At 39.0% G+C, this 26470-nt stretch overlaps 1 protein-coding gene across 1 annotated transcript in view; it reads left to right on the top strand.

Moving 5' to 3' along the window:
• NBEA (neurobeachin) overlaps nt 1–26470 on the top strand; it is a 459425-nt gene that overhangs the window by 151739 nt on the left and 281216 nt on the right. Inside the window, exons 30-33 of the mRNA XM_063126967.1 lie at nt 4636–5074; nt 14565–14719; nt 16423–16549; nt 24514–24641. Of these exons, the coding sequence (XP_062983037.1) occupies nt 4636–5074; nt 14565–14719; nt 16423–16549; nt 24514–24641 (849 nt within the window). The remainder of the gene's footprint in view (nt 1–4635; nt 5075–14564; nt 14720–16422; nt 16550–24513; nt 24642–26470) is intronic.

The following is a 26470-nucleotide window of genomic DNA, read 5'->3' as shown; positions in this document are numbered from 1 at the left end:
TATTACTCTTGAATGATTAAATGTTAAGCTGTCAATTATTAGTCTTGCATCCCTAAGAATCTACTCCATGGAGCTCTTGTAGGTTCTATGACTGAAAGTTCAGCAATATGTGGTTTGGTTGATTAGAAAGTTTTATTTCTTCTAGAATGAGGCTCATGTATCTGTGCTATTTAATTTCATGCAACCTAAATGAATATAATTTTAATAGATACTGCCCTACCTACGACTACAATTCTATGTTTATTTGCCAGGAAGTTAGTTCTACTGGACACATTGGAACATGCTTCCAGGTGAATATGTCTAAATGGGGCTGCCAAAGTGCTAATTCTGGTCCTCCTGTGATGGTATGACCTTAACAGCAGAAGTTGAGTCAGGCTAATAGCCTGTTCTTCTACTAAAGCTAATACTAACACACTATCACAAACTCTGTTTAAATGTTTATCATTTACCATTGTCCTTCTATTGTTGTATTGTCCTTGTAAATTTGTTTATTGTTGAGCTTGCTACTCATGGGCCTTAGCTAGACCTACCTTTAAATCTGCGCCGGAGGAGGGGAGACCCCGCGATGCAAATATCGCGGGATGTCGCCCTCGTCTACACGTCAGGCGTGACGAGCTCACAAGGAGAGCCATCGCGTCCGCCTTTTTTTTTTTAAAGGGGCCAGATATGCACTAACGCTTGTGCGCTCAGGTAAGTGGATTTTTTTTAAAAAAAATTGTTTCCCTTTCTCCCCCCACCCTGCCCCCAATGGGTGCAACACTCGTGGGGAGCGCTGCGCCCCGTGCGCAGCTTCTCCCGGCTATGCGCAAGTAATTGCATGGAGCCAGGAAAAGTGGCGGAACGGGCTACATGCTCGCAGTCTTGGGCTCAGCCCGAGACCGCAGGAAATATCGGGCCAAAAGTGGTGCCCATTATCCCGGGGCAAGGGAGGGTTGATCCATGCCTGAGCCCATATCCCCTGTGCGTCATCTGGATGCACACGGGCGATCCCGGGTATCAGTCCGGGATAACCCCTCGTCTATCTAAGGCCATGGGCAATATAAAATGTAGTATATTGAAAACAATTTCCCCCTAAATGAGGGAAAGTTCTGATTGGGGATTTCTCATATTTTGCAAAACAGTTTGCATAAATCATTGTTTGTAATAAGATCAGAGCTGATGTAATGTAGTGGCTAAAAGATTGACTGGTGAAGTTCCTAGTCCATACCTCACCAGCTATACACTTGCTAGTTGGCCATGGGAAAACTGCTATTCCCTTGTCATCAGCCTCCTATCTGCCATATGGGAATTATAAAATTAGCTTACTTTACAAAGATATTGAAAGGATTACTGAGGCTATGGCTGCATTCACACAAAACGAAAAACCAGGATTCAGGCTTATCATGTATAAGCAGCATGCTTTGCTCCTTCCATTAGCACAACCATTAAATAAACCTCTGTAAACTTAATATTATCCAATAACTGCAGTTCATTTATAGCTGCCTGTACTATTGACAATTTGAATTTATAACTTAAGCTTGAAGTAACTTTAGGATGGAAGGTGTTCGGCTTCAAGTAAAAAGTGTGAAATATGATCATATAACTTAAGTGATATTGTTTGCACCTTTCATTCTACAATTACTGATTGATTAGTTTAGATGAATCTTGTAATAGTGCAGTTCCAGAGGTATAAGCTTTCATGTCCTGACGTTGAGATACATTGTAGAGAGCACTTTGCACAGAAACAATTTAAAAATAAAATATCTGCATTTGTTGCTCTTAGAGTGCATTTAAGAATGTAATTGAAGCTATTTGAGACTTATGTTTAAATTCTGGTGAAACTGTGTAGAACACAATACTATCTCTAGACTTGTTTTTTTAAAGTGTATTTAAATTAGATTGTCTCTAGATGTTCAGAAGTTGTTTGAAAAACATAGGTTGCGGTACAGCTGACTAAGGCCTAATCTACACCAAGCAGGATAGTGCACTATGAAAGTGGTATATAAAAGGCAGGAGCCACACCTAACATGATATAGCAGGATGAAAGAGGTATATGGTATTTGTCAATGGCCCCCAACAGTTGTCAGTGCACTTCAACAGTAGTTGAAGCAGTAGTGTGGCTCCTGCCTTTTATATACCACTTTCATAGTGCAATATCCTGCTTGGTGTAGATTAGGCCTAAGTTTTGAGATACTAAGGTATTAGATACTAGATGTTAGTACTAGGTGCTAATTTCATTGCTCTAGCATAAGGGATCTCTAGTACAACACAAATTGCATTAGGGTGTATTGAAAAGGAAATTTCAGCAGGTGGCATTTGTATATATAGGGAACCTGGTGAAATTTCCTCTTCATCACACCAGTTAAAGCTGCAGGTGCCCTGCCTTCTTTTAAATCTGGTCACTCAGTGTAGCTCCTGCACCTTTAACTGTTGTGATGAAGAGGGAACTTCAACAGGTTCTCCATATATACAAATGAACCTGCTGAAATTCCCTTTTCTATGCAACTGTTAAAGATACAGGACCCCTGTCCTCCTTTTCATATGGTCACCCTAGGTGTGATGGTTTTTCCTGGGAATCCTGTCACCAAAGCTGGTACTATTGCTGTTGCACTGGAGATCCCTTATGCTTACACAACATAATTTGCATTAGAGAAATAACATTGTTGGATACTGTCATGTGCCCATCTTTTGGCACAAACATTCTGGCAAGGAGACACAAAATGCCAGAAACATTGAGAACTTTTATTGGTAAAATCATGTTTCATAGATGAAGTTTCTCATTACCAGGTTTCTAATCTGGTAATTAACTATGTATTTATTTGCAACATTTATTTTCCACTTAATATCTAGACAGATAGGAGTGGTGAACAATAGGAGATTAAAATAATAAACACATTATTATTATTATTATTATTATTATTATTATTATTATTATTTTGTTTTTAAAACAAAGTACCAATAAAAATCATGGCTGGTCAATCAAGGACATTTTCTGAAATAGAGATGTTTTCAGGAGGCACTGAAAATAACACAATGTTGGTGCCTGGCTGACTTCCAGAGGCAGGCAGTTCCATAGAAAGGGGGCTAATGAAGTACAGGCTCATTACTTAGTTTAAAGAACAGTCAAAAGCTAATAACTATAACTGTGTTATACTGCTTGGTTGCCTTGTAATCTCTATGGTTCTAAATACAGGAGTTTGAATGAGTAGGGGTGTCTAGGAACTATGCTTGCATGATTAAACTAGATCATTTTCAGTCTGTGACTCCTGATGGACAAACTGGTTGGTTTGGTTAAAAAGATAAGTTGCCTTCTTGACCCTTGTCCATCCTGGCTTGTAGTCCATGGAGTGTGGGTGGGTAAAGCAATTTTTGCTGAACATTATTAATGCCTCCCTAAGGGAAGGCAATTTTCCATCTTCTCTGAAAAAAGCAGTTGTTAGACTACTTCTGAAGAAGCCCTCCCTTGACCACCTGGACTTTAATAATGATAGGCCAGTAAGTAATTTACCATTCTTGGGCAAGGTAATCGAGAAGGTGGTGGGCATTCAACTCCAAGCAGTCTTGGATGAAACTAATTACCTGGACCCATTTCAGACTGGCTTCAGAGCAGGATTCAGAGTCGAGACTGCCATGGTCACCCTAGTGGATGATCTTTCCCTGGGAATCGGTAGGCGGAGTGCATCCCTATTGGTTCTTCTGGACCTCTCAGTAGCATTCGATACCATCCTTCTAGACCACTTAGAAGGGGGAGTTGGGGGTTGGAGGTACTGCTCTGTAGTGCTTCCACTCCTTCCTCTCAGGACAGTTCCAGATGGTGTTGTTTGGTTATTGTTGCTCCTTGAAAAAGGAGGTGTGATGTGGAGTCCTTCGGGGCTCTGTCCTATCTACATGAAACTGCTTGAGGAGATCATCAGGAGATTTGGGGCCAGGTGTTATCATTATGTTGATAACAGCCAAATCTATTTTTCTGTAATATCTTCATGCAACGAAGGTATGACTCCTCTGAATGACTGCCTGAAGTCAGTAATGGTCTGGATGAGGGAGAACAAACTTAAGTTGAATTCAGGGAAGACAGAAGTGAAGGGTTCTAATTTAGATACTGAACTGTCAGTCAGTTCTGGATGGGACTATACCCCCCAGAAGGAGCAAGTTCAGAGCATGGGGGTGCTTCTTGACCCAACCCTGCTCCTGGTGCCCCAGGTGAAGGTGATGGTGAGAAGTGCCTGTTATCAGCCTCACCTGATATGCCAGCTATGCCCATTCTTGGAACTTGTGGACCTGGTAACGGTGGTGCACGTGCTGATAACCTCTAGGCTTGATTTCTGTAATATGCTATACTTCAGACTGCCTGTATATCTAGTTTGAAAACTCCACCTGGTGCAAAATATGGCAGCCAGGTTGGTCTCCAGGACATCCTGTGAGACCATGCTACATCAGATACTTGCAGAGAGAGTGGTGTCAGAAAATACATATGATCATGGCTGCCATGGGATTCTAGAAGACAAATGGATCACTGTGTTTGTGCCTCTCAAGTACTTGGAAAGAGACCTTTGTCTATGTTTACGCAAAATTTTGCATCTCCATCTCTATTAATAAAGTATCATGGATGAAATAGTAATCTCCAAGCTTAAATATTTCTACATTTTTCTATTGCAGAAACCCCTGCTGTATTTCCAGATAATATCAAAGAAAAAGAAACTCCAACACCGGTTGAAGATATTCAACTGGAAAGCTCCATTCCTCATACAGATTCTGGAATTGGAGAGGAACAAATGCCCAGTATATTGAATGGGACAGATTTAGAAACAAGCACAGGTCCTGATGCTATGAGTGAACTGTTATCTACTTTGTCTTCTGAGGTGAAGAAATCTCAAGAAAGTCTAACAGAAAGTCCCAGTGAAATTCTGAAACCTGCATCCTCAATATCAAGTATCAGCCAAAGCAAGGGCATCAACGTTAAGGAAATATTGAAAAGCCTGGTGGCAGCCCCTGTTGAAATTGCAGAATGTGGACCTGATCCTATTCCATACCCTGATCCTGCACTAAAGAGAGAAGCTCAACCTATTCTCCCAATGCAGTTTCACTCCTTTGACAGGTATATGGCACAATTGGTTCACTATGTTGTATTATATTAGTCTTGACATTTGAATGTATAGATTGTCTGTGAGATGTTGATAAAGACTGTTCAGAGAAAATACAGCTGCTTTACATCCATGTGCGCTATTTTACTATAAACAGTCCATATTGTTTATGAAAAAGGTATCTGGATTGAATTTTGTCTTCTAGCAGCAAATAAAAGTATAATTCCTATTCAGAAAACAGATCTACTTTATGAAGCTATAACTTTTCTCAATTTAAAACAATGCTTTTCATCCTGAAATACTTCAGTGACAGAAAACAGTCTAAAAATACTCAGCAAAATTACTCAGTCTTTCCAGCGTTTGCCTTTTAATTTGATTGTGTTTAACATCCTCTTACCCATCTTACAATGTGTGTTCTCATATTATGAGAAATATGAAGTCTAGGCTAAGGCCATCTTCATTTCCTCCCCATGTTTGTGTTTATTCATTATTCTTTATAGCATGTGTTTCCAACCTCTTTGGCCCATGGGTACATCTGGGAATTTGAGAAACTGCTGTGGGCACCAGCACAAAATGGCTCCCATGGAGGATGTGGCTAATCACATAATTGCTGCCATGGGGACCTGGCCAATCACAAAGGACAAGTAAGAAGTAGCGCACCCAAGAAACTGAGTATAAGTAGAGGTTGGGCATGAACTCTGAACCTAATCCACGTATTTGATCTGACAAAAGCATAACAAAACACTCATTTCACAAAAGATAAACTGGTTAGACTGAGAGACAATCCATCTCTTGTCAGAGACTTATTCACCCTCTCTCCTCTCTCACACACACACCAGTTCCTTCCCTCATCTATCCCACCCACTCTTCCTTTCTAAGATTGAAATCCTATTCATGCTTACATGGAACTCAGTGGGACTTACTTCTGGGTAGACCTACATGGGATTGTTTTGCTCATCCCATCCACATACAGTCTCTCCAGCCCCAGAAGAAAGAAAACATATTCCCTACCTCTCTCCTGGACTCCATCCCTCCGTTTCCCACCTGGTGCTGCCATCAGAGCCCTCACCCAGGAAGGTGCTGGTATGTGAAAAAGAAAGAGGGAAAGGGCTGGAACGGGAGAGAAAAAGAGAAAAAGCTAGGGGATGGGAGAGGAGATATATAGCAAGGTGAAGGGGTAGGAGGGGAGAGAAAGAGCTTGGGGCTGGGAAGGAGAGAGAAACAGCAAGGTTAGGGGTTGGGAGTGGCGGGGAGAGAGAGAGAGCAAACAGGAAAGGTGTCATGACAAGGCCTGTTCCCCTTGGTGTGGGGGAAGGAGTTTCAGGCTATCAATCAGAATCAGATTCTGAAGCTGAAGAAACAAGACTAGAAACGTCCCAGTTTACACAGGAAGTGGGGGAGGTGATTCTCCTAGGCTCTTCACCTGCCAGGGAAGAATCTTCTCCAGACCTTATCAGTCAAAATATTAACAACTCACAGTCTGTGGGAACTCAGGAATCCTCCACCAGCAAAGGGACTTTAGAGCTGGCCAATCCCAGGGTCTGCCGTAGGTTCAAATGGGCGGAGCTAAAGGTAGCCGAGAAGTGGTCAGCTTGACTAGCCTCTCGCCAAAGACTTCTTCCAAGAAATCCTCCTTGAATGGAAAGGACCTTTTTCCCTTTTCTTGAAAAAACAATTGTCTCGCTTAGTTTAGCCAAGTGTTAGTTTAGAGGAAAGTTCCTAGGTTTTAAACTCTCTTGAGGTGCAAAGAGATGTTTATTTGCTGAATAAAGTTTTGTGGATTACTTGGCAGAGTCTCACACTTTGGTGGGAGGGCAAGGAAACATGATAAAAGGGCTTTCTGGTTGGAAGAAGTCTGGGTGGGGCCTGGAAGCATCTCTTTCTTATTCTTGCCCTCAGAACAGCTGATTAGCAGCAGGTTCAGGAATAGGAAGATGAGCTTGGTGAACAGCGACCCTTTTCTAGATTTTTAAAAAATCAATCTTGGAAGGGTATTGGGGATCGGGAGTTTCACACACACATTTGGAGGTCTCCAAGAGCACTCTTGTGCATTGGTGCTGCAATGAAAATCTCAGCTTATAGTCTTCATGATTTGGATAAAATGGGTTCATTGGGAAAAGCTTCACCAGAAGCCAAAGAGTTTGAACAATTCAAGAACTATAACTGACAGAACTCAATTACTAACAAAAGTAAAGTTATGTCTTTTTTGAAAGCTTTACAAGCAGTTGACGTTGATACAATTGGATATTCTTTTCTGTGTTCATCATTCATTTCCACCCACCTATCCACCCAAGATATTAATATCACATGACAGGCTGATAGACAATTGCCTTTCTTTAACCAAATGCAGATCATAAATTTTAGAACATTGATTAGCCCTATATAAATATTGTTTCATTTATAAATTGCCATTTTAAAATATTGTATGGCACCCTGAATAGTGCTTTTGCACCAGAAAGTTGGGATAAAAATATTTTAATTAATAAACAACTAATTAGTTCATTAACTAAATATGAATTTGCTATGTTCAGCTCCAATAGCATAGTGAAAAAAAAAAAAAGTTAAAGGCCATATTCAAGGTTTCAAACCCTTAACAACTCGGGGCCAGGATATCTAGCTGTCTGCCTTCCTGTATGTACACCAAGTCACCTCTGAGATCTTCTGAGGAGGCTTTATTGGTCGTTCCATGACCAACAGTGTGTTGTCAGATAACATCATGTAAGCAGGCCTTCTTGGTAGTGGAACCCATCCTCTGGAACACTCTCCCATATGCAGTTCAAGAGGTGAAAACTCTGGACATGTCTTCACCAGCCCTCTATCCCAGGAATATAGGACTAGTGATCGTCCCTGTCTGTCTAAATGATGCACAGGGGATCCCGGGGGCAACCTGGGATGACCAGGGACTTCCCCCAGGATATAGGAAACAGCTGAAAAACCAACAGTCCCAGGACCATCATGAGGAGCATGGGCCATGCGGCTGCTGCTCCCAGGTCATCCCTTCTTGTGGAGCACTTAAAATGGGCACAAAGCTGCATGGGGTCAGTCTGTGCCCTTTGGGGGTGAGAAGTGGGTTCAGATTTTTTTTGTTACCTTTTGCAGTTGCGCTCCTTCTCCCTCTTCGGGGGAAAAATGGCGGCCACGATGTCCTTCTAGGATGTTGCGTGGCTGTCAAGACACTAGGAGAGGGTCGCGGAAGCCTTTAACTCCGCGATCATCTCCCCTCCCTCCCTCCCTGTACACCCTATGTTGTAGACATGCCCTCTGGCGAACTTCAAGCGCTTCCTGAAGACTCATTTGTTCTCTCAGGCTTTCCCTGACTTGTAAGGTATCATGACACTCTGTTTTACAGCTTTTGTTGTCATATTTTTAAGGTAGTTACTGTTTTATACTGTTTTTATATTGGTTTTTATACTGTAAACCACTTGGAGAGTCTGTGACATCAAAAAGTATAGAAGCAGTTTAAAATAAAATAAAGTATCTATAGAATACAAAAATATTAATGGGGATTCTTGTCGGCCCAAACCAGTCACTACCACCATTTCTAATAATTCATGTTTTGCGGAGTGAAGAACTCAAGCCACCAAGGGCACATGCAGCGAGGGAGAATAAGCCACCAGAACCCACGAGCTTTTGTATGGGTTCTGAGTGGATTGTTACCCACAGCAACAAGCCACTCTGGCCACAAAAAGCTGTGCTGCTGAGAGTAATTATTCAAATCCCCCTAGAGACAACCAGCACGCCCCATAGGTTATTTGCCCTCTGTGATCATGAAAACCGAGCCTGCGTCTGTGGATTTCACAAGAAATATGCTAAACTATTATTATTTTTTACACAACCTTTTTTATATATATACAACTGGATGTGGGCCAGGGTATGCTGGAGCAAAATCTCGTTAAACACTTGTTATTAGCATAGTAAAATGGTATTATTATGAACCATCAAAATGTTCCAATGAGTATTATTTTTAAACATACTGAAATATGTTAATGCAAGTTTATAATTAACTGTATATCTAAAAAAAATGTACTTTAATGCCCAAATTCACATAGAAAGTAAATGCTTATTATACACAAGTATTTCCAAAATGGGGTATTTCGAAGAAGTGGACAAGAGTTACAATCTCACAATACTGTCCTATAAAACATGCTAAAATTCATTTTAATGCACATAGAATTGTAAATGAAATGTAAAAAAACAAACATGTTTCAACGTATCTTATGAAATGGGTCTTCTGTGTAGCTTAATGTATTCAGCAGTTCAAGTACTATCGAATGTAAATGATGAGGTGATATTGATGAAAGGAGGGATTGAGGTCTCGGGGGGCGCTGATGACGGATTGAACAGAAGCGCCCTTGCACTGCACGTAACTCAAGTCTGTCGTCTTCACTACTCAAAGCCATAATGGAAGGTGGCAGTCTGAAATGAGTTGCCACGGCAAAGAGTATTATTTTTGAAATGCTTTCACACAAATCACTAGGCCCTGCATACAACTTAGTTTCATGCTTTAATGTCATCAGGAGGCACAAATTGGTGTGTCTAATTGTTTGCCACCTGCCAGCAAAATGAGCTGCCAGCTAGCCAGACGGGTTTGATTGTCCGTCAGCCGTTCAATAGATTGAGAGTGACAACATCAAAAATTTCACTTCAAACTCTGAAGCTTTGAGCAGCTTTTCAGAGACCTCTTCCCCACAAGTGCTTCTGGACAACTGCATTTTTCAATCAGTTTCAATATATTGCTGCCTTCTGCCTCATCTGTCTTAAGGTAGCTGTAATTACATTATGAGCTATATAAACAGATTTCTCTGGCCCTAGAGTCTGGACTCAAAGTTATGACTCATCGTAAGCTCAGATGAAAATAATGTGTAGGTGACATTTGCGGAAGCAGAAGGCAAGTTATTATTTGCTCTAGACACAACGATTCTAGAGTGAATATGACAAATTCTATTTTGTATTTCCTTCTACATTTGAACACCCCCTCAAAAACAAAACAGAAAATGCCAGAACATTCATACTTTAAAAAAATGATATCATTATTTCCTGGAAATACCACATTTCAAGCAGAGCTTATTCACAAGTCTATGTATACCACATATTTATTCATTAACACATCTACTATAACATTCTAAAACTTCATGAGATTGAAATCTTCCTGCTTTGTGCTTCATCACAGAATAGATGATGTTTGAAAGCATTCTGTTGTTAAAGTAATCCTTTAAAAAAGCAGCACTGCGCAGTCTACAAATATATATATAAAAAGACTAAGGTCATGATTTAAAGATACAAACACCATGTTTTGTTATTAAGATTTTTATTATTATTATTTACTCACACACACCCCAATCCCCGAACTACTTTGAAAACTTTACTGAATTTAATAAGTAGGTTGCTGGATTAGCCTAATAACTCTCCAAAAGAGAACACAGAAATATTTGGCATGTGCGCGCTAGAAGCAGTTTCTCTTTTACCAGTTTTTGCACTAACACCCCCCTCAAAATGCTACTTAAATTCCAGGTAGTGTTTAACAGAAATGAAGAAGGGGCAGAAGCGGTTCATTGTGTATATGCTAGTTTCTACATGCTGTAAACATTAGTTTATTTGAGAATTTAAGAGCTCCATGGTTGGTGTATGTTGTCTGATATGTGCGTTCACGTTTTTAAAAGGACCTTGATATGATGTAATTTTCACACTACTAATGTAAAAGTCAGTTTAAATTAACTGCATTGAGAATAGTCTAGTTAAAGGACACAGTAGTGACATAATTCTGAAAAGATTTACATTTATGCAAGATTTAAACTCTGAAGAAAAATATTAAATCCTTTGTACTAGGTATATTTGTGTCTTCCATAAACAAATTATATATTTGTCTTGGCTATATATAGCAAATATCATTTTACACTCAGAAGAATTTCAAAAGTAGTTTCCAATGAGTGGACAGTAGAAAAAATAACTATCATGCAGACGTCTGTCTATGCATCTTTAGATTGTGGCCATCGTATGTTCAGTTCCTTGCAAATATATGAATTGCTTTAAAATGTATATATTCCCTTGTATCATTAAGAATTTTTTTAAAGATTCTATTTAAATGGTTCAGATTTTATTGTTTATAGTCAATGGCCATTACAATATAAACATAAGAAAACATACTTGTAAAACATTAAACAATCAAAACAGAGGGGCACTGGTAAGGCCCTAAAATACCAGTAATAAAAAAATTTAAGCATTTGTTTAAATCTTAAATTTCTCATATGTGCCACATGTTACCCACCTCATTCCAAGATAATAGACATTGTAAATGACTGTGTTAAATCATCATCGCTTCTAAATACTACTTTACTACTGGCCATCATGTATATAAATTTCAGCTATATCTCAGTTTTATGCCAAATTGTCAATGTACAATTTTCTCCTACAAAGGCCTTCTTTTTTGGCCAGATCTACACCAAGAAGGATATTGCACCATGAAAGCGGTATGAAAGCAGTATATAAAAGGCAGAAGCTTCGGCTATGGTTCGGTATATAAATGTAATTAATAATAATAATAACTCTGTACAGCACCATGTACATTGATGGTGCTATATAAATAATAAAAATAATAATAATAATAATTTATAGCGGTATTGAAGTTCACTGACAACTGTTGGAGCCTATGACACATACCATATACTGCTTTCATACTATTTTCATAGTGCAATATCCTGCTTGGTATACATCTAGCCTTTGTTTCAACCAATTTAATATGTAAATGAGGTTGTTATAGTTCTTGCTATATTGTTCCTCAAGAAACAAAGAGTATTTTACTATAAACCTTTTGGTTGTAGCATGTAAGTTTGTGCATTTATAGTAGTGATTAGCTTTCAGGTTGCATTAGTTTTGTTGCTCATTTGGATATTTGGAGGGGCACATTCTGGAAATGGAAAGTCTTAATTGGGGAACCAGGAGTCAGGAAGTTGAACTTTCATTTGAGATAGGAAGCTCCCTACGTTGCTGCCTGGCCTAGGAAGCAAGGGAAGGCATGCCTGTCTGATCTTGCCATATCTGTCCTTTCTTATTAATTTCATTGTGTTATTGATTTCTCCTTTCTTCCCTTCATAATTGTTGCCTAGACAGTAGAGCCCTGAAATAATAATAATAATAATAATAATAATAATAATAATAATAATAATAATAATAAATTTATTTCTAACCCGCCTCTCCATCCTGATCGAGGCGGGGAACAACAAGTATAAAACACATAAAATATTAATCAAAACACAGTATACATTGTTAAAACTTCCTAAAAACATCTTAAAAGCATCCTAAAATTCCACTGGTGCATTCAAACACTTGGTGGAAAGTTTATCATCTTTCCTCCTGGGAGGCTGTGCTTATCAGACTAAACATTTTTGGCCAGTATCTTAGACTCTCTATGCGCCAGCAACATCTATGTGCCAGTTAAAAGGGCAACCAGGATTGTGCGGAAACACTCATTTCTGGAACGGGGCAGGTCGGCGGAACTTGGAGGAGGAAGCTTTACTGACCTGTCCCAGTCTGGAAACAGGTGTTTCTGCTTTTTACTGTATTTCTTCGATTCTAAGATGCCATCGATAGTAAGATGCACACTAATTTCAGTACAACCAACAGAAAAAAGGCTTTGATTCTAAGAAATAATAAACGCACCCGCGATTCTAAGACACACCCCGTTTTTAGAGATGTTTATATGGGGGGGAAAGTGCATCTTAGAATCAAAGAAATTCAGTTATTGGGGTTGCTTTTAGAATTACTAGCTTTCTGTTGCGCAAGCAGTGCAACAGAAAGTGAGCACAATAGAATGAGCAGGAACGCCATGGGAATATTGGATATTGCCCTAAGTTTATAATCCGGAGAACTACTTTTAGGAGTGTCTAAGCACTTCCACATTTTTATTGGAACTGTTGAACCCAAACTTCCCCTATAATTCAGAAGTGGATTGCCACTTTTGAAAGATGAAAACAAAATTCAAAAGCCCCACAAGTACATGGCAGAAGTTGTGTTTTTTAAAGTGTACTTAAATAAATTATTTTGATGTGACAGTTAACGTGTACAAACTGTTGAAGGTCTTCCACTCCCTTAAAGAACTCTGTCTATTCTCTCTTGCTTCCCTTTTATTCTTGACACTTGCACATTGCAATTATGTGGCACACCTTTTGTTTGTCTTCAGATACCTGCCTCCAACCCACCATTTCCATGTAGTATTTTAAGCATTTATTCCTTAAACTTGGTCTCGGTCTTTCCTCCATCCCCCCCCCCCCCCCGGTTATACTATTCTCTCTCAAAACTTATACTGTAATCTCCTTTGGGCAGAGACCTGGCTTTTCTTTTTCTTTTTTGCTTATGTTACCCTGTAAGGCACCATACTCCTCATTGGTAGTAAATTAATAACAATAATAACAACATCAATAGAAAGTTTTCCTTTTCATGCTGCAAGAATTAGCTACTTTAGTTAAGTATTTATTTATTGCATTTCCATACTGCCCATTGGTCGGGGCTCTCCAAGGTATCTTTAAAATATCTATTTAAATTATTACTATTCTGTTTATGTGCTAAAACTGAGCATACATTTGTACAAGCAACAATGAGTATTACCTATTGCCTGGGTAAGTTCATGGTTTAGGAATTTCAAAGTAACATTTTCAGGTCATCATCTTATTAGTAGGTATTCATCATTGTCATGTTCCAGTATTGAAATGTGTAATGTGTCCTTACAGCAGGGATGTACAAGTTGAAGCCCTCCAGATATTTTGACTTAGAACTCCCATCAGCCCTAGCCAGAAAAGCCAATTATGAGGGATGTCGGAGTTGTAGGCCAAAACATCTGGAGGGCTTTAAGTTGCCTTACAGGAAAAGAAACTGAGGCAGAAGTCAGAAATGCCAGAGATATTGGCCTTAGCTAAACCTACCGTTTAATCCAGGACAGAGGAGGGAAGATCTCACATTGTCTTTAATGTGAGTTCCCTCCTCCGTTTACATGTGAGGTGCAACAACCTCATGAAGAGAGGTGTCGCGCCCGCTATTTTTTATTTTTAAAGAGGATGGAGCACACGAACACTTGTGCCCAGAAGGTAGGTTTTTTAAAAAAATTTAACTTAATTTCCCTGCTCCCCCCACCCTACCCTGATGGGTACAGCTCCTGGCTCTGCGCAAGGAATTGTGCGGAGCTGTGTCAAACTGCAGCAACAGGCCACATGTTCTGGGGTCTCGGGCTCAGCCCGAGACTGTGGGAAAAGCGGACCCAAATTAGTGGGCTCTATCCCAGGGCAAGGGAGGGATGATCCCTCCCTGATCCCGGGATCCGCTGTGCGTCATGTGGATGCACAGCGACGATCCTGGGGTTCGCCTCGTGATAAAGCCCAGTCTAGCTAAGGCCATTGTATCATAAACATTAGCTAACTTTTGTCCTTGTGTGTATGTATGTGGTGGGATGAGGGAGACAAAGGTACTGTAGTCTCAGTTACCTTTCTGTTTTTCTGCGGATTTCTTCCTCTCCAGGAGTGTAGTAGTGCCAGTGAAGAAACCTCCTCCTGGAAGCCTAGCAGTGACCACAGTCGGAACTGCCACCACTGGAGGTGGAATCCCACCAAGTAGTACACCTAATATATTTGCTGCCACAGGAGCTACACCAAAAAGTATGATTAATACAACAGGTATTGTCTTTAGATATTTTTGTGAATCCTGTCCTTTTTCTTTCTGCTTGTCTGCTTAGTTTTTGGTATCTTTCTTTTGTTGGAAGTTGTTTTGTGGTAAATACGTGCAAGCATTCTTGTTCCCTAGCCATGTCCAGGCAGACAATTGGAGAGAAGATCATCCCCACCTGAACTATTTTAATAAAGAATTGCATTGCATTTTATATTAAATCCATTTGATCCCTCAAAAGTCACCAAATTATGTCAGTGATAGGAAAAAAGAGAAAAATGCTGAAAAAAACTGGAAACCTTTAATTGTTTCATGAGTTGCATCTACTGTCTACAAACACCTCTGAGGTGCCTCAGCTAACCTTGACTTTTTAAATTGGTTTTATATAAAGCTGGTTATGCTTGAATCTACTTGAGTAGATAGTCAATCTTTTTTTAAAAAAAATAGGCGAGAGAATTAAGATCTGCCATTTCTCTCATTTAACGTTTTAAATTTTATGGAACTAACTAGTCCAAAAGCAGTGCTACATGGACTTTTCAAATATTTAATAACTGAATTGCTAATCAGGGGATCTGTACACATATTTCACTATAACTGTGGGTGATTGCTTTCTCTATGCTGGCTGCATTGGTGTAAATTGTATCATTTTCTTTCATGTCTTTTCATTTTCCCCGTATGTATTGTATGTCAGTTGCAAGCGTATGCCAACAATAATGCCTACAGTAATTTTAGCCTGTTCTGGACAGCTTTTCTCAGTACATCCAGATGCTGTCCACCATATAATGTTTCCTTGGGGTTTTCAGTTAGGCCACTAAATAATATTGAGCAATTTACTACAGTGTGCAATTTACTATACTTTAGTCATTTAGAGACACTACATGTCTCCCACATTCTCTTTTCTATTTCTAGTAGTTTTACATGATTATGAAAATACTTTGTAGGCATATTAAAAAAAAGTCAAACAATTACTGAGTTTATGGTGGTGAATTATCATATGGGGATATATTTTAGTTTCGGACCTTTAATTTTAGGATTTAAAATCATGCAATCTGTTTAAAGTGCAGGAATGGGTTGGTAATACTGTTTAGAGTTAGGTGTGTGTGTGTGAAATATATTTTTGAACAATATTTATAACCCATTCCTATTCTTTAGATTATAAACTGTTGTTGGGTTGAGGGTTTTATTCCCTGCAAACCAGCCATGCTGCCTAGCTTCAAATAACATGACAAGCTGGGTGAATAATTAGGCTAATGGCACCTGGGACACGACACTGATTTAAACAAGCCACCTTATTTAAGCCATGGTAGCTTTTTTGGTGGTGCAAACTGGCCCATTGTGCCAAGGTTGTTGGTTTTTTCCTTTTATGGCAATCAGTAAATGGTCCTGATAGGAAGTTAAAATAAAAGCCCATATATGTATAGTAGAATATTAATCACATAGTTAGCTATACAAAAATTAAGGGATTTAATCTAGTGATTTTTTAAAGAACACTTTCTCTCTGAATACATTATTTTTATAATGTAGTTGCCAGCTCCTTATACTGTGAAAAGTTGTGTTTTAAGACACAGTCTGTTATTGGTAAATAGCACAGTGAGTTTTGTTATTGCTATTGTTAAAATAAAGCCAATTGTTCCAATTGTTTAGAAAATATAATTATTTACTATGAAGTTGATGCACTGTTTTTCAGACTGAATATACTCTATTTTGGGGATAGGTGCAGTGGACTCAGGATCTTCGTCGTCATCATCCTCATCTAGTTTTGTGAACGGTGCTACCAGTAAGAATCTCCCTGCCGTTCAAACAGTTGCACCAATGCCAGAGGATTCAGCAGAAAACATGAGGTATACTTCATAATTTAACTTAGAGGTTGGCAGAAGTGCCTGCTAGCTGCAAGGATTTCTGCAAAGTGTTTTGGGCTAGGTGGTTTTTAGTCTCATCCCACAAAATGTTCCATAGGTTTTTAAGTACAAATGCATATCCATGGTCACTTAAGACAAGTTACTTATGCTTTGTCTGGTAAGAGGTTTTGATTATGCTGCTTTGCTTTGGAAAATTAAAACACATTGAACTATATAGAAATTCTAGTTTAAAAAATACGTGACTGAAATATGTTTATCCCCACTTAAATCCTTTGTCATACAGCTTGATTTACAATTGTGCATTTTGATGGACAAGGATGTATAAATTTAGAGAAATAATGTTTCTTTGCTGCCTTCACTGTCCCTGAATACATTTGCCTCTGTTTGATTACATCAATCAGGAGTTTTCTTCCATCTGCACTCAAGCTATCTCCTATTGTGCTTCATAATTCTCAGCTCTGGGGTATTCCATGGAGCCATACAAGCTCTACTGTAGTGAAGGCATTCAGGAGCAATTGTGTCAAACGACTGGATCATCTAGTCATTCTTCAGAATAACCAGGGTTTTGACCAACCATATCAGCTAGAAAATCCCCCAGAGCCATCTGGAAGCCATCTGGATATATTAGCTTTCGGGGGTGGGCTGTCTTAATAGGCCCTCCCCCTTAGCAGAGGGGAAAGCTGCTGTAAGTCTGAATCTCAGCAGGGGATTTAGATCACCATCTCCATGACAGCTGAAAAAGCCAGGTCTAAAGTATGCCTGCTACATGTGTTGAGATGATGATATGTTGGGACAATGACATGTTGGGGCAGTCACATGGTTGTCCTGAGTTGCCCCAGAAAAGGCACCCTCGGCTTGAATGTTGATGTCCACCAGAACCAACAGTCTGGGGGATCTCAACAGCACACCCGAGACCACCTCCATCAGTTCAGGTAGGGAGATTGTTGGGCAGCAGGGTAGGCACTATACCAACAGGATCCCCAATCTGTCCTGGTGTAGAAACACAAAATGCAAACACTCTAGACTAGTAATCCAGATGGACAGGGAGCTGGAGAGATAGAGAAGTTAACAAAATGGAGATCCCCCTGATCTTTGCCTGTTTGGGAGGTTGTGTCTTAGAAACAAAAAATTAACTGTACTTCTTTAACTTTCTATTCAGAAGTAAGTTCTATTGACTTCAGTGTATCTTACTCCCACTTAAATGGGTACAGGATTGTAGCTTTAAGGAGGTTAATATCATCTTCAAATATGTACAAGGTTGTCATAAAGATCAATTGTTATTGAGGATAGGACAAGTGGCAATGGACGTGGGTCACAGGAAGGTTAAATATTTATGTTGATCTTCCTGACAACTGAACGATGTATCATGTTGCCTAGAAAAAATATAGAACCTTCTTCATTGAATAATGGTAACAGGAGACTGGATTCTCAAGAGTGGTTTCAGTATATTGTATTCTGCCTTAGTGAATAGGGGGATGGACTAAATGACCCTTTTTTAGGAACTCTGTAATTGCATGATGTGTTGCACATACCAAGAGACTAATCTTTTTTCCTCCCAAAAAAATCTTAACTGAAGCTAAGGTTTTAAAAGGAACTTTAATGGCCATGTTATAAAGAGCTACCACTCTCTTCTACACCTTTAGTTAGGCTCAAAGAATGTGGGAGAAGTGGACGTTGCAAGGCAGATAGTTGACTTCCCCTGAGATATAATGCTCCGTATAAAACTACATTTGCTACAAGCTGCTCTTATGAGTCTTGATAGCCGCCAGATTTCATAAAGCTTATCTACCCCAGCCTCATAGCTGTAAAAAATATATGAATGTATTATATGTCTAATTTTCTCATTGCTCAGTGCTCTATCTAGGTGGGGGGAGTCATTTTTAAATGGTTCAGAGTTGCATTAATGTGTTTTGTTTTGTTTTTGCCAGGCGTTTGGAGATTCTTTTTTTGTCTGCCACTTTTGGCTGTGCAAGCAGCTATTGCTTAGGGAAAACTCTATTGATTCCTGTTGAAATGTGTTTATTTAAACATTAATTGCAGAAGTGAAGATGTAATTGTGTACTTTCTCTGTGATAAACAGTGCAATCCTATGCATGTCTACTTAGAAGAAAGCCCCATTTATTCAATGGGACTTATTCCCAGGTATGTGTGTATAGGATTGCAGCTTTCGAAAGCTAATAAGCAGAAGGGTTGCATATGTTTTCTTCTGAAACATAAAACATTATTTTGCATAAAATATATTGAGACAACCTATCTTTTGAAAGATTTCCCTCTTCTAGTGGCTGCTTCCTATTTGCATATTTGCATTTAATTTCATCAGTAAAATAAGCAATTATTACATTTCAAATGCTTTTTTCATGTCTCCAGAAATTTATTAACTCTCTTGTACTATGGGCAGAAAAAGTCTCCTCTACAAGAGGAGTTGTAGGTAATCTTGATATTTTATTTTTTGTTAATGTCACTATTATGAGAATATATATCTATATCTATATCTATATCTATATCTATCTATATCTATATCTATATATCACATCACACATTTAAAGTGTGTGTTATTATATGTTCAAATCGGCATAATCCTTTAAGTTTTCCCTTCAGTGCTGTTTTGTGGCACTTCTGTTTAAAAATGACAGAACTGTTTTGTGAAAGCACTACTATGGACATAAATGCTGCAGCAGAAAAATCAAGTGCTAGTAATAGCCAGTTTGTATATATGTGATTTTAATCTGTTTGCACTAGAAGGCAATGGATGGTTTCAAATAATTATGAAGAATAGAATCTCTCTCTCTCTCTCCACTCAGTTGGGCACCTCATGTATTTCTCTGCATAGCTCATTATAGCATCTGAGCATTCTTGGAGGAGAATAACTTCATAGTAGCCTTTGACAGACTGTACACATGTCAGAATAAATGCTCAGTCCAACTATATTGAACAAATTGTAGTATTTTAGGGCACAATCCTATGCATGTGTAGACAGGAAAAAAAGCCTTTCAACTCCCAGCATTTTCCAGCCAACATGGGAAATGCAGCTGGGGAAAACGTGTAGGATTGTCTAAGCATGCATAATATTGCGCTTGTAGTGGTTTTAAGGAGTGTTCCTGTACGGTGCCCATGTTCATATATTTGGCCTGATGTGGCATTGTAACAGAATGACAGAGAAGCAGCTTGAGCCTTTCACTATGCAGACAGCCTGCATTACGGACTGAGCACATCAAATGAACATTAGCTTGCATTGAGGCCTGGGTTGGCAATGTGTTTAGCCCTGTATCTCACAGATAGAGCATCCCACTAACACAAGCAAATCAGCTATGGGCTATACTCATTGAGTTGTATTTTATTTGTATTTTATTTGTGAACCACCCAGAGAGCTCCGGCTATTGGGCGGTATAGAAATGTATAATAAATAAATAAATAAATAAATAAATAAATAAATAAATAAATATTTTCCTTTTCACCAGGGCTTTGTACCACAATATTCTTGATAGCAGTTGTTAGCCTTTCAGTTGTTCAAAAGAAGCTGGTATATGCCTGACATATTTCAGTCCCACAAATCAGAGTAGCACACCTTGCATGTTACAAAATTATGTGTGCCTATGTGGAGTCTTCACATCCAGATTGCACATTCTATAGTACCAACATGCTTCATTTGGGTGCTCTCTGATGGACTCAATGTTTTATGTCTACATCTGCAGAAATATGGAGCAGCGAAGAATGGATTTCCTTTCTGGCCATTGTCAACTGTCAGGAAACATAAAAATCCTTTCACTCATCCTGCTCTTCCTCCCCAGATTTTGTTATACTGTATATAGAAGCAATCCCTTTTGCCCCACTATGAATTCTCACTTTGTTTCAGCAGTACTGTGTTGTCACACCTTCCATGTTCTGGCTACATTTCTAGCCTTACAGTTTATGAACATAATGAGAAGAAGGTACAAACTTGCAGAAAACAAAATCCAACCTTTAAAATAATCAAACAGTGGAAACAAGGTGAGACTGAACATACAACCTTGGGCATGTCTAGACGGGGTGATATCACAGGTATCATCCCGGGATTGTTCCTGTGTGTCCACAAGACACACAGGGGATCCCGGGAACAGGAAGAGATGATCCCTGCATTTCCCCCGGATATCGCCCTACCCTTCTATCCTGACTTTTCCCCCGGTCCCAGGATGTTCCCAAGACCATGAGACGTGTGGCTGGGCATCCCGTTTTCATCTTGGTTCCTCGCGAGTAAACGTGAGGAGCCGGGCACAGAGCTCTGCAAATGCTCCATGCTCGTTCGGGATGTGGGAGGTGGGGTCGAGGCTTTATTATTATTATTATTATTATTATTAAAGAAAGACTAACCTTTGCGCTGGTGCACTTCAGCTCCTGTTTCTTTAAAAAAATGGCGGCCGGAACGTCCTCTTCCTCCTGGGATGCTGCGCACCACATGTGGACTGAGTGGGACGATCTCACGATCATAAAATCGCAAGATCATCCCCCTCCACCCCCCTCGTTTAGCCATGCCCCTTGTTTCTGATTCATGGCTTCAGCCAGTTTTACATGTACTGCTGAAAAATGTCCAACAACAAATACACAGAAACTGTTTTTAAGCAGTTGGAGAGGAAATATGCAGCCAGAGTTCATCAAATGCTATTTTGGGCTGCATTAATAGAAGTATAGCTTCCAAATCACTTGAGGTACTGGTTCCTCTCTATTCGGCCCTGGTTAGGCCTCATCTAGAGTATTACGTCCAGTTCTGGGCTCCACAATTCAAGAAGGACGCAGACAAGCTGGAGCATGTTCAGAGGAGGGCAACCAGGATGATCAGGGGTCTGGAAACAAAGCTCTATGAAGAGAGACTGAAAGAACTGGGCATGTTTAGCCTGGAGAAGAGAAGATTGAGGAGAGACATGATAGCACTCTTCAAATACTTAAAAGGTTGTCCCACAGAGGAGGGCCAGGATCTCTTCTCGATCCTCCCAGAGTGCAGGACACGAAATAACGGGCTCAAGTTAAAGGAAGCCAGATTCCAGCTGGACATCAGGAAAAACTTCCTGACTGTTAGAGCAGTGCGACAATGGAATCAGTTACCTAGGGAGGTTGTGGGCTCTCCCACACTAGAGGCCTTCAAGAGGCAGCTGGACAAGCATCTGTCGGGGATGCTTTAGGGTGGATTCCTGCATTGAGCAGGGGGTTGGACTCGATGGCCTTGTAGGCCCCGTCCAACTCTGCTATTCTATGATTCTATGATTCTATGAAATATATAACTTGGGAGAAGGCAAAAATATCAAAGCCATGCTGAAAAGATGAATCGTAGCATGTTAAATAATTCAACTAACAAAAAAACCCTTTTGCTTTAACATGTTATGTTAAGGGTTTTCCATGATCACTCAAGCTCCAGAATGCTGGGCCATGCCCTTAACAAAAGCATTATTTAGGCAATAATGGATATGGTATTCTATGCTGTGGCTAGTTCCAGCTTTACCTTTACCTTCGAGCTAGGTTACTGTCAGTGGCAGAGTGGTGGACTTATGTTCCAGATTTTTCTCTTCACTTGAATAGATATGTGGAGTCTATGGAACTGAAGTTATCATGCCACCAAAGCTACCATTCAAAGTTGTAACTACTGAACTGGCAACCAATACTATCCACATAGAAGGTCATCTAGTTCTTACTCAGTGCAGAATAGCCACACACATTCCTCCTTACTCCTCTTCTACATCTCCCATGCAAGGATTTGTTTGGGTTTATAATTTTGAAACAAAAACCCTGTACTGTATTTCCCCACAATGCAGAATGAGCAAAAGAGCTGAGGGAGAGAAAAAGAGTGTCTTAGTTAAAGTACTTTTTGAGTTTATGGCACAGTAAGAATTCAAGTTTGGATTTCAATCGCATCATAACTATATGCAAAGTTAGTGTAATGTAAGCCTTATGTAAAGACTGGAATTAGAACAAAGGGCTCTCATAAGAACATTAGAAGAGCTCCATTGGATCTGACCAAGGGTCCGTCTACACAGTGGCCAACCAGCTGTTGACCAGGGACTCAGGATACAGTGCAACAGTTCTCCATAATAGCTCTCCTAATATTGCAGTATTAGTTTATGGCATTGATCTCTTAAGTATTTTATTTTTATAATGTATTAGTTTTATATGTTTTAATCAGTTTTATGTATTTTATAATATTTTTGTATTCTTTGTTGTTTCCCGCCTCAATCCAGAGGGAGAGGCGGGTAAGAAATAAATATATTATTATTATCATTATCATCATTATCATCATCATCATCATCAGCTTGCCTTTTAAGTGTGGAGGATTATCTATACAAATGGAGTGAACATATGAATCTGGGAACAGTACAGGAACACTCTTTAAAATAATAGAGAGCTTTGGTTGTTGGGCAGCACAGTAGTATAATAAATAAATAAATAAACCCACTAAGGGCACAATCCTATGCATGTTTAGAGAGCAAAAAGTTGTGCAGTTCCCAGCATTCCCCAGGCAGCAATATAATTTGTTCAATATAATTTGAGCTTTTATTCTGACACATGCACAGTTTATGAAAAATTACTGTGAAGTTACTCTCATCCAAGAATATTCATTTGCTATATTTAAGTATGCAAAGAAATAGATAAGGTACCCAACTGTGTCAGCAATGGGAGAAACAATCTATTTGTTCTATGGTGGTAAAATAATCCTTGGCTGTGGTTTGTAGGGACATGGCCTAGAAAAACCATGAGAATGTTGTTGTTTTCCTGTGTACAAATGGAGATCCTGTACAAATGGACAAATTAACCTGTGCATTTTAACCCTGGCAAAGCCTATAAAAAGAAGACAATACATTTAAAACTGTTGGAATTCCCTCATTGAACTTTAAACTTCTTTAAATAAGCAGTTTCTTGCCCTTTCTACTTCAAAATTGGCACAGACCCACCTCAAACTAACCTCTCTTACACTGCCATTTCAGATCAGAGCCATTTTCCGAGAGTAAGCTGCAGAACCTACTGCCCCCTTAATTTCTTATTTATTTATTTATTGCATTTATATACCGCCCCGTAGCCGAAGCTCTCTGGGCAGTTGTAATGGCGGAATGTGATTTGTCTGATTCATTCTTAACATAAAGAATCAGATTCTTTGGGGGCTTGTTCAGACACCACGCTAAGCCATGGTTACACCACTAACCCCTTTGCACCAAATGGTTAGTGAGCCTGTTTAATCTGTGGTTATGTAACCACCATGTTTAAGAATGGTTTACACGACACATTAAGCCATAATGTTTAGCTCAAAATGCTTAACCACCGTGGCTTAGCATGTCATCAGATCAGGATCAGTGTCTCTTTGTTGTAGCTATTGTCCCTAGATATGGTGCTACACAGAAACCACTATTTGGGTAGTGCAGATGAGACCTACAGTAAATGACATTTTAAACACTGTGGCAATGCAATAGAACCAATCTTTTAATATCATTCACATTGTAAAGCAGCCAAATAGAGATGAAGTAAGTGAAGAAATCAAATATAACAACCAATCGTTTATCTACAGTGGTTAGCATAGGAATCCTACACACACACACACACACACACCCTGAGTGTAATACATTCCCAGCCCTTTCTGGTTCTTAAATGTACAGTAGTTGTTTTGTTTCTGTCACTTGTAGAGAATGCACAGCTATGTTAATTCATGCATTATGCTTTAAAAATAGTGGAGTTGTTTGGAATTTGAGTGAGAACTTTAGGTTGGTTTTAAATACTCCTGAGCATTGCAAATAATAATAATAATAATGGCTTGTGTCTGAAGTTGCACAGAGCCCCTGGGCGGATGTTCCTGTGGGTGGAAGGTGAGGAGACAGTTTTTGCCAATTCCTCTTGCCCCCCGTAGTCCTATACACTCCCAAAAATCTGCTCTGGAAGCTGTTTCTCCATGTACCATTTTCATCTCTTGACCCAATGTACTTTGTTTTCAACAGCATCACTGCAAAGCTTGAGAGAGCTTTGGAAAAAGTGGCCCCGCTCCTTCGGGAAATCTTTGTTGATTTTGCCCCTTTCCTGTCTCGCACCTTGTTGGGCAGTCATGGACAAGAGCTTCTAATAGAAGGTAATAATTACTTCATAATTCTTGCATTAAGATAATAATAAGTATGGTATCTTGATAATAATAATGACAAATGATGTTCATAAATAAATAAATAAATAAATAAATAAATAAATAAAAAACAGAGAGACAGGCGAAAGCCTCCTTTACATAAGACTGCTTGTTGATCCACATCCACAGTAGATGCTCTTTTTTTTAACCGGAGAATATTGCATATCCCCTAATAGTATATTTGACAGATTTGAAGCTAAGCAAGTAAATTCTTTTCAATTAAGCTTTGGTTTATATATCAGGCCATTAAATAACTGGTTTGTTTTTAATGGCAACTACTATACTCAGTAATCCCAAATCAATTACTTCAGTTAAGGTGTGGATGATAGTTGCCAGAGAGAGGGCCTTTTCAGTGGTAGCCCACAGCTTTGGAACACTGTGTCCAGAGAGTCTCACTTAGAACTCATTCTGATGTCTTTCTGCCACTAGATGAAGTTCTCCCCCTTTCACTCTGCCCCACACCCCAGCTTTTAAATTTTTGGTAATATATTTTTGTTAAATTATTTTTATATACTTTAAGATCTGCACAACAGTGGAACAGTCTACCTCCGGAGGTTGTTGGTTATCCATCTCTGGAGTTTTTTAAGAAGAGTATGGACAGCCATTTCTCATGGATGGTTTAACTGATTTTCCCGCATATTGCAGAGGGTTGGACTAGACGATCCTTGTGGTCCATAATTCTATAATATAGGTTTAATATATAATAATTCTATAATATAGGTTTAATATATATTTGAGAACTGATTGTGTGTATGTATATATAAAAATGATACAATAATAAAAAAGGCATGCAAATAAATAAAGTTAAGCATGCAGTGTTTTATCTTAAAAAGCACTATTCTGAAGAAATACTCCAGTTATTTGCACTGCTGTTGAAATCCAATAGAGAGTGGGCACTTGTAAAATTGTTCAATGGGTACCTAACAAATAATTGCCGGAATACTGGCTTTAAAGCAATTTATTATGTATTTAATAGGAGTTGAGTTTTTTCTTCTTTTCAAAATAAAGGAAAATTACTGGAAAGTCACAAAATGATTTCTAAATCCTCCTTGGCATTTTTTTTTTAATTTGAGAGCAAAACATGGAATTATAGATTTCAGTTAAAATATTCTCCAGCTCACAAGAAGCTTGCAAAAATCCAGTGGAAATGTGTGTTTTAACACCTGAGCCCCATGTCATATTGTATGCTTTTGAAATTCTCTTCAGTTTTAACAAGCAGATTGCCATTGTTGGGGAGGGGCTGTTGCACCTCAGGTTCATGAGATAAATGTTACTGCTCTTTGGAGCCTGGCCACTTTGATAGTCGGTGTTAAGAAATTGGAAAGATTGTAATTCAGTTTCTTGTGGAATATGTGAAAATTGGATTGTTGCAATTTTTTTAAAATAAGAAAATTAAAATAATAAAATGGAACAACTGCTTGGCAACTTTCACACTTTTTTGTTTTTGTTTTGTTTTCATTCCCAGAGATATTTAGAAACTATGGAAAATGCAAATTTATTATACACCAGGTAGAGAGTGTTCAATCAGACTGTGTGCACTCAGTGGCCAGATTCTAGAAACAATATTCCTTAGATACTTGGTGCTTATTTTCCAAAATATCAGAAACTGCCCAGCTGCCAGTGGCCTAGATATCTAGACATGAGTGGAGGTTTGGATATATCACCTCAAATGTTTGGATAATGCAATCTTTTACAATTCCCTTATAGTGTGTGTAATTGCTTGAGTGATCTAAAATAGAAACCGTTAAAGGGATGTGTCTAATACTGTTCTGTGTTATTTG

This window comes from Elgaria multicarinata, chromosome 5 (genome assembly GCF_023053635.1).
Source record: "Elgaria multicarinata webbii isolate HBS135686 ecotype San Diego chromosome 5, rElgMul1.1.pri, whole genome shotgun sequence".
NCBI lineage: Eukaryota > Metazoa > Chordata > Lepidosauria > Squamata > Anguidae > Elgaria > Elgaria multicarinata.
The sequence above is the reverse complement of the archived record's forward strand: the minus strand, read 5'-3'. Positions and strand labels throughout refer to the sequence as shown.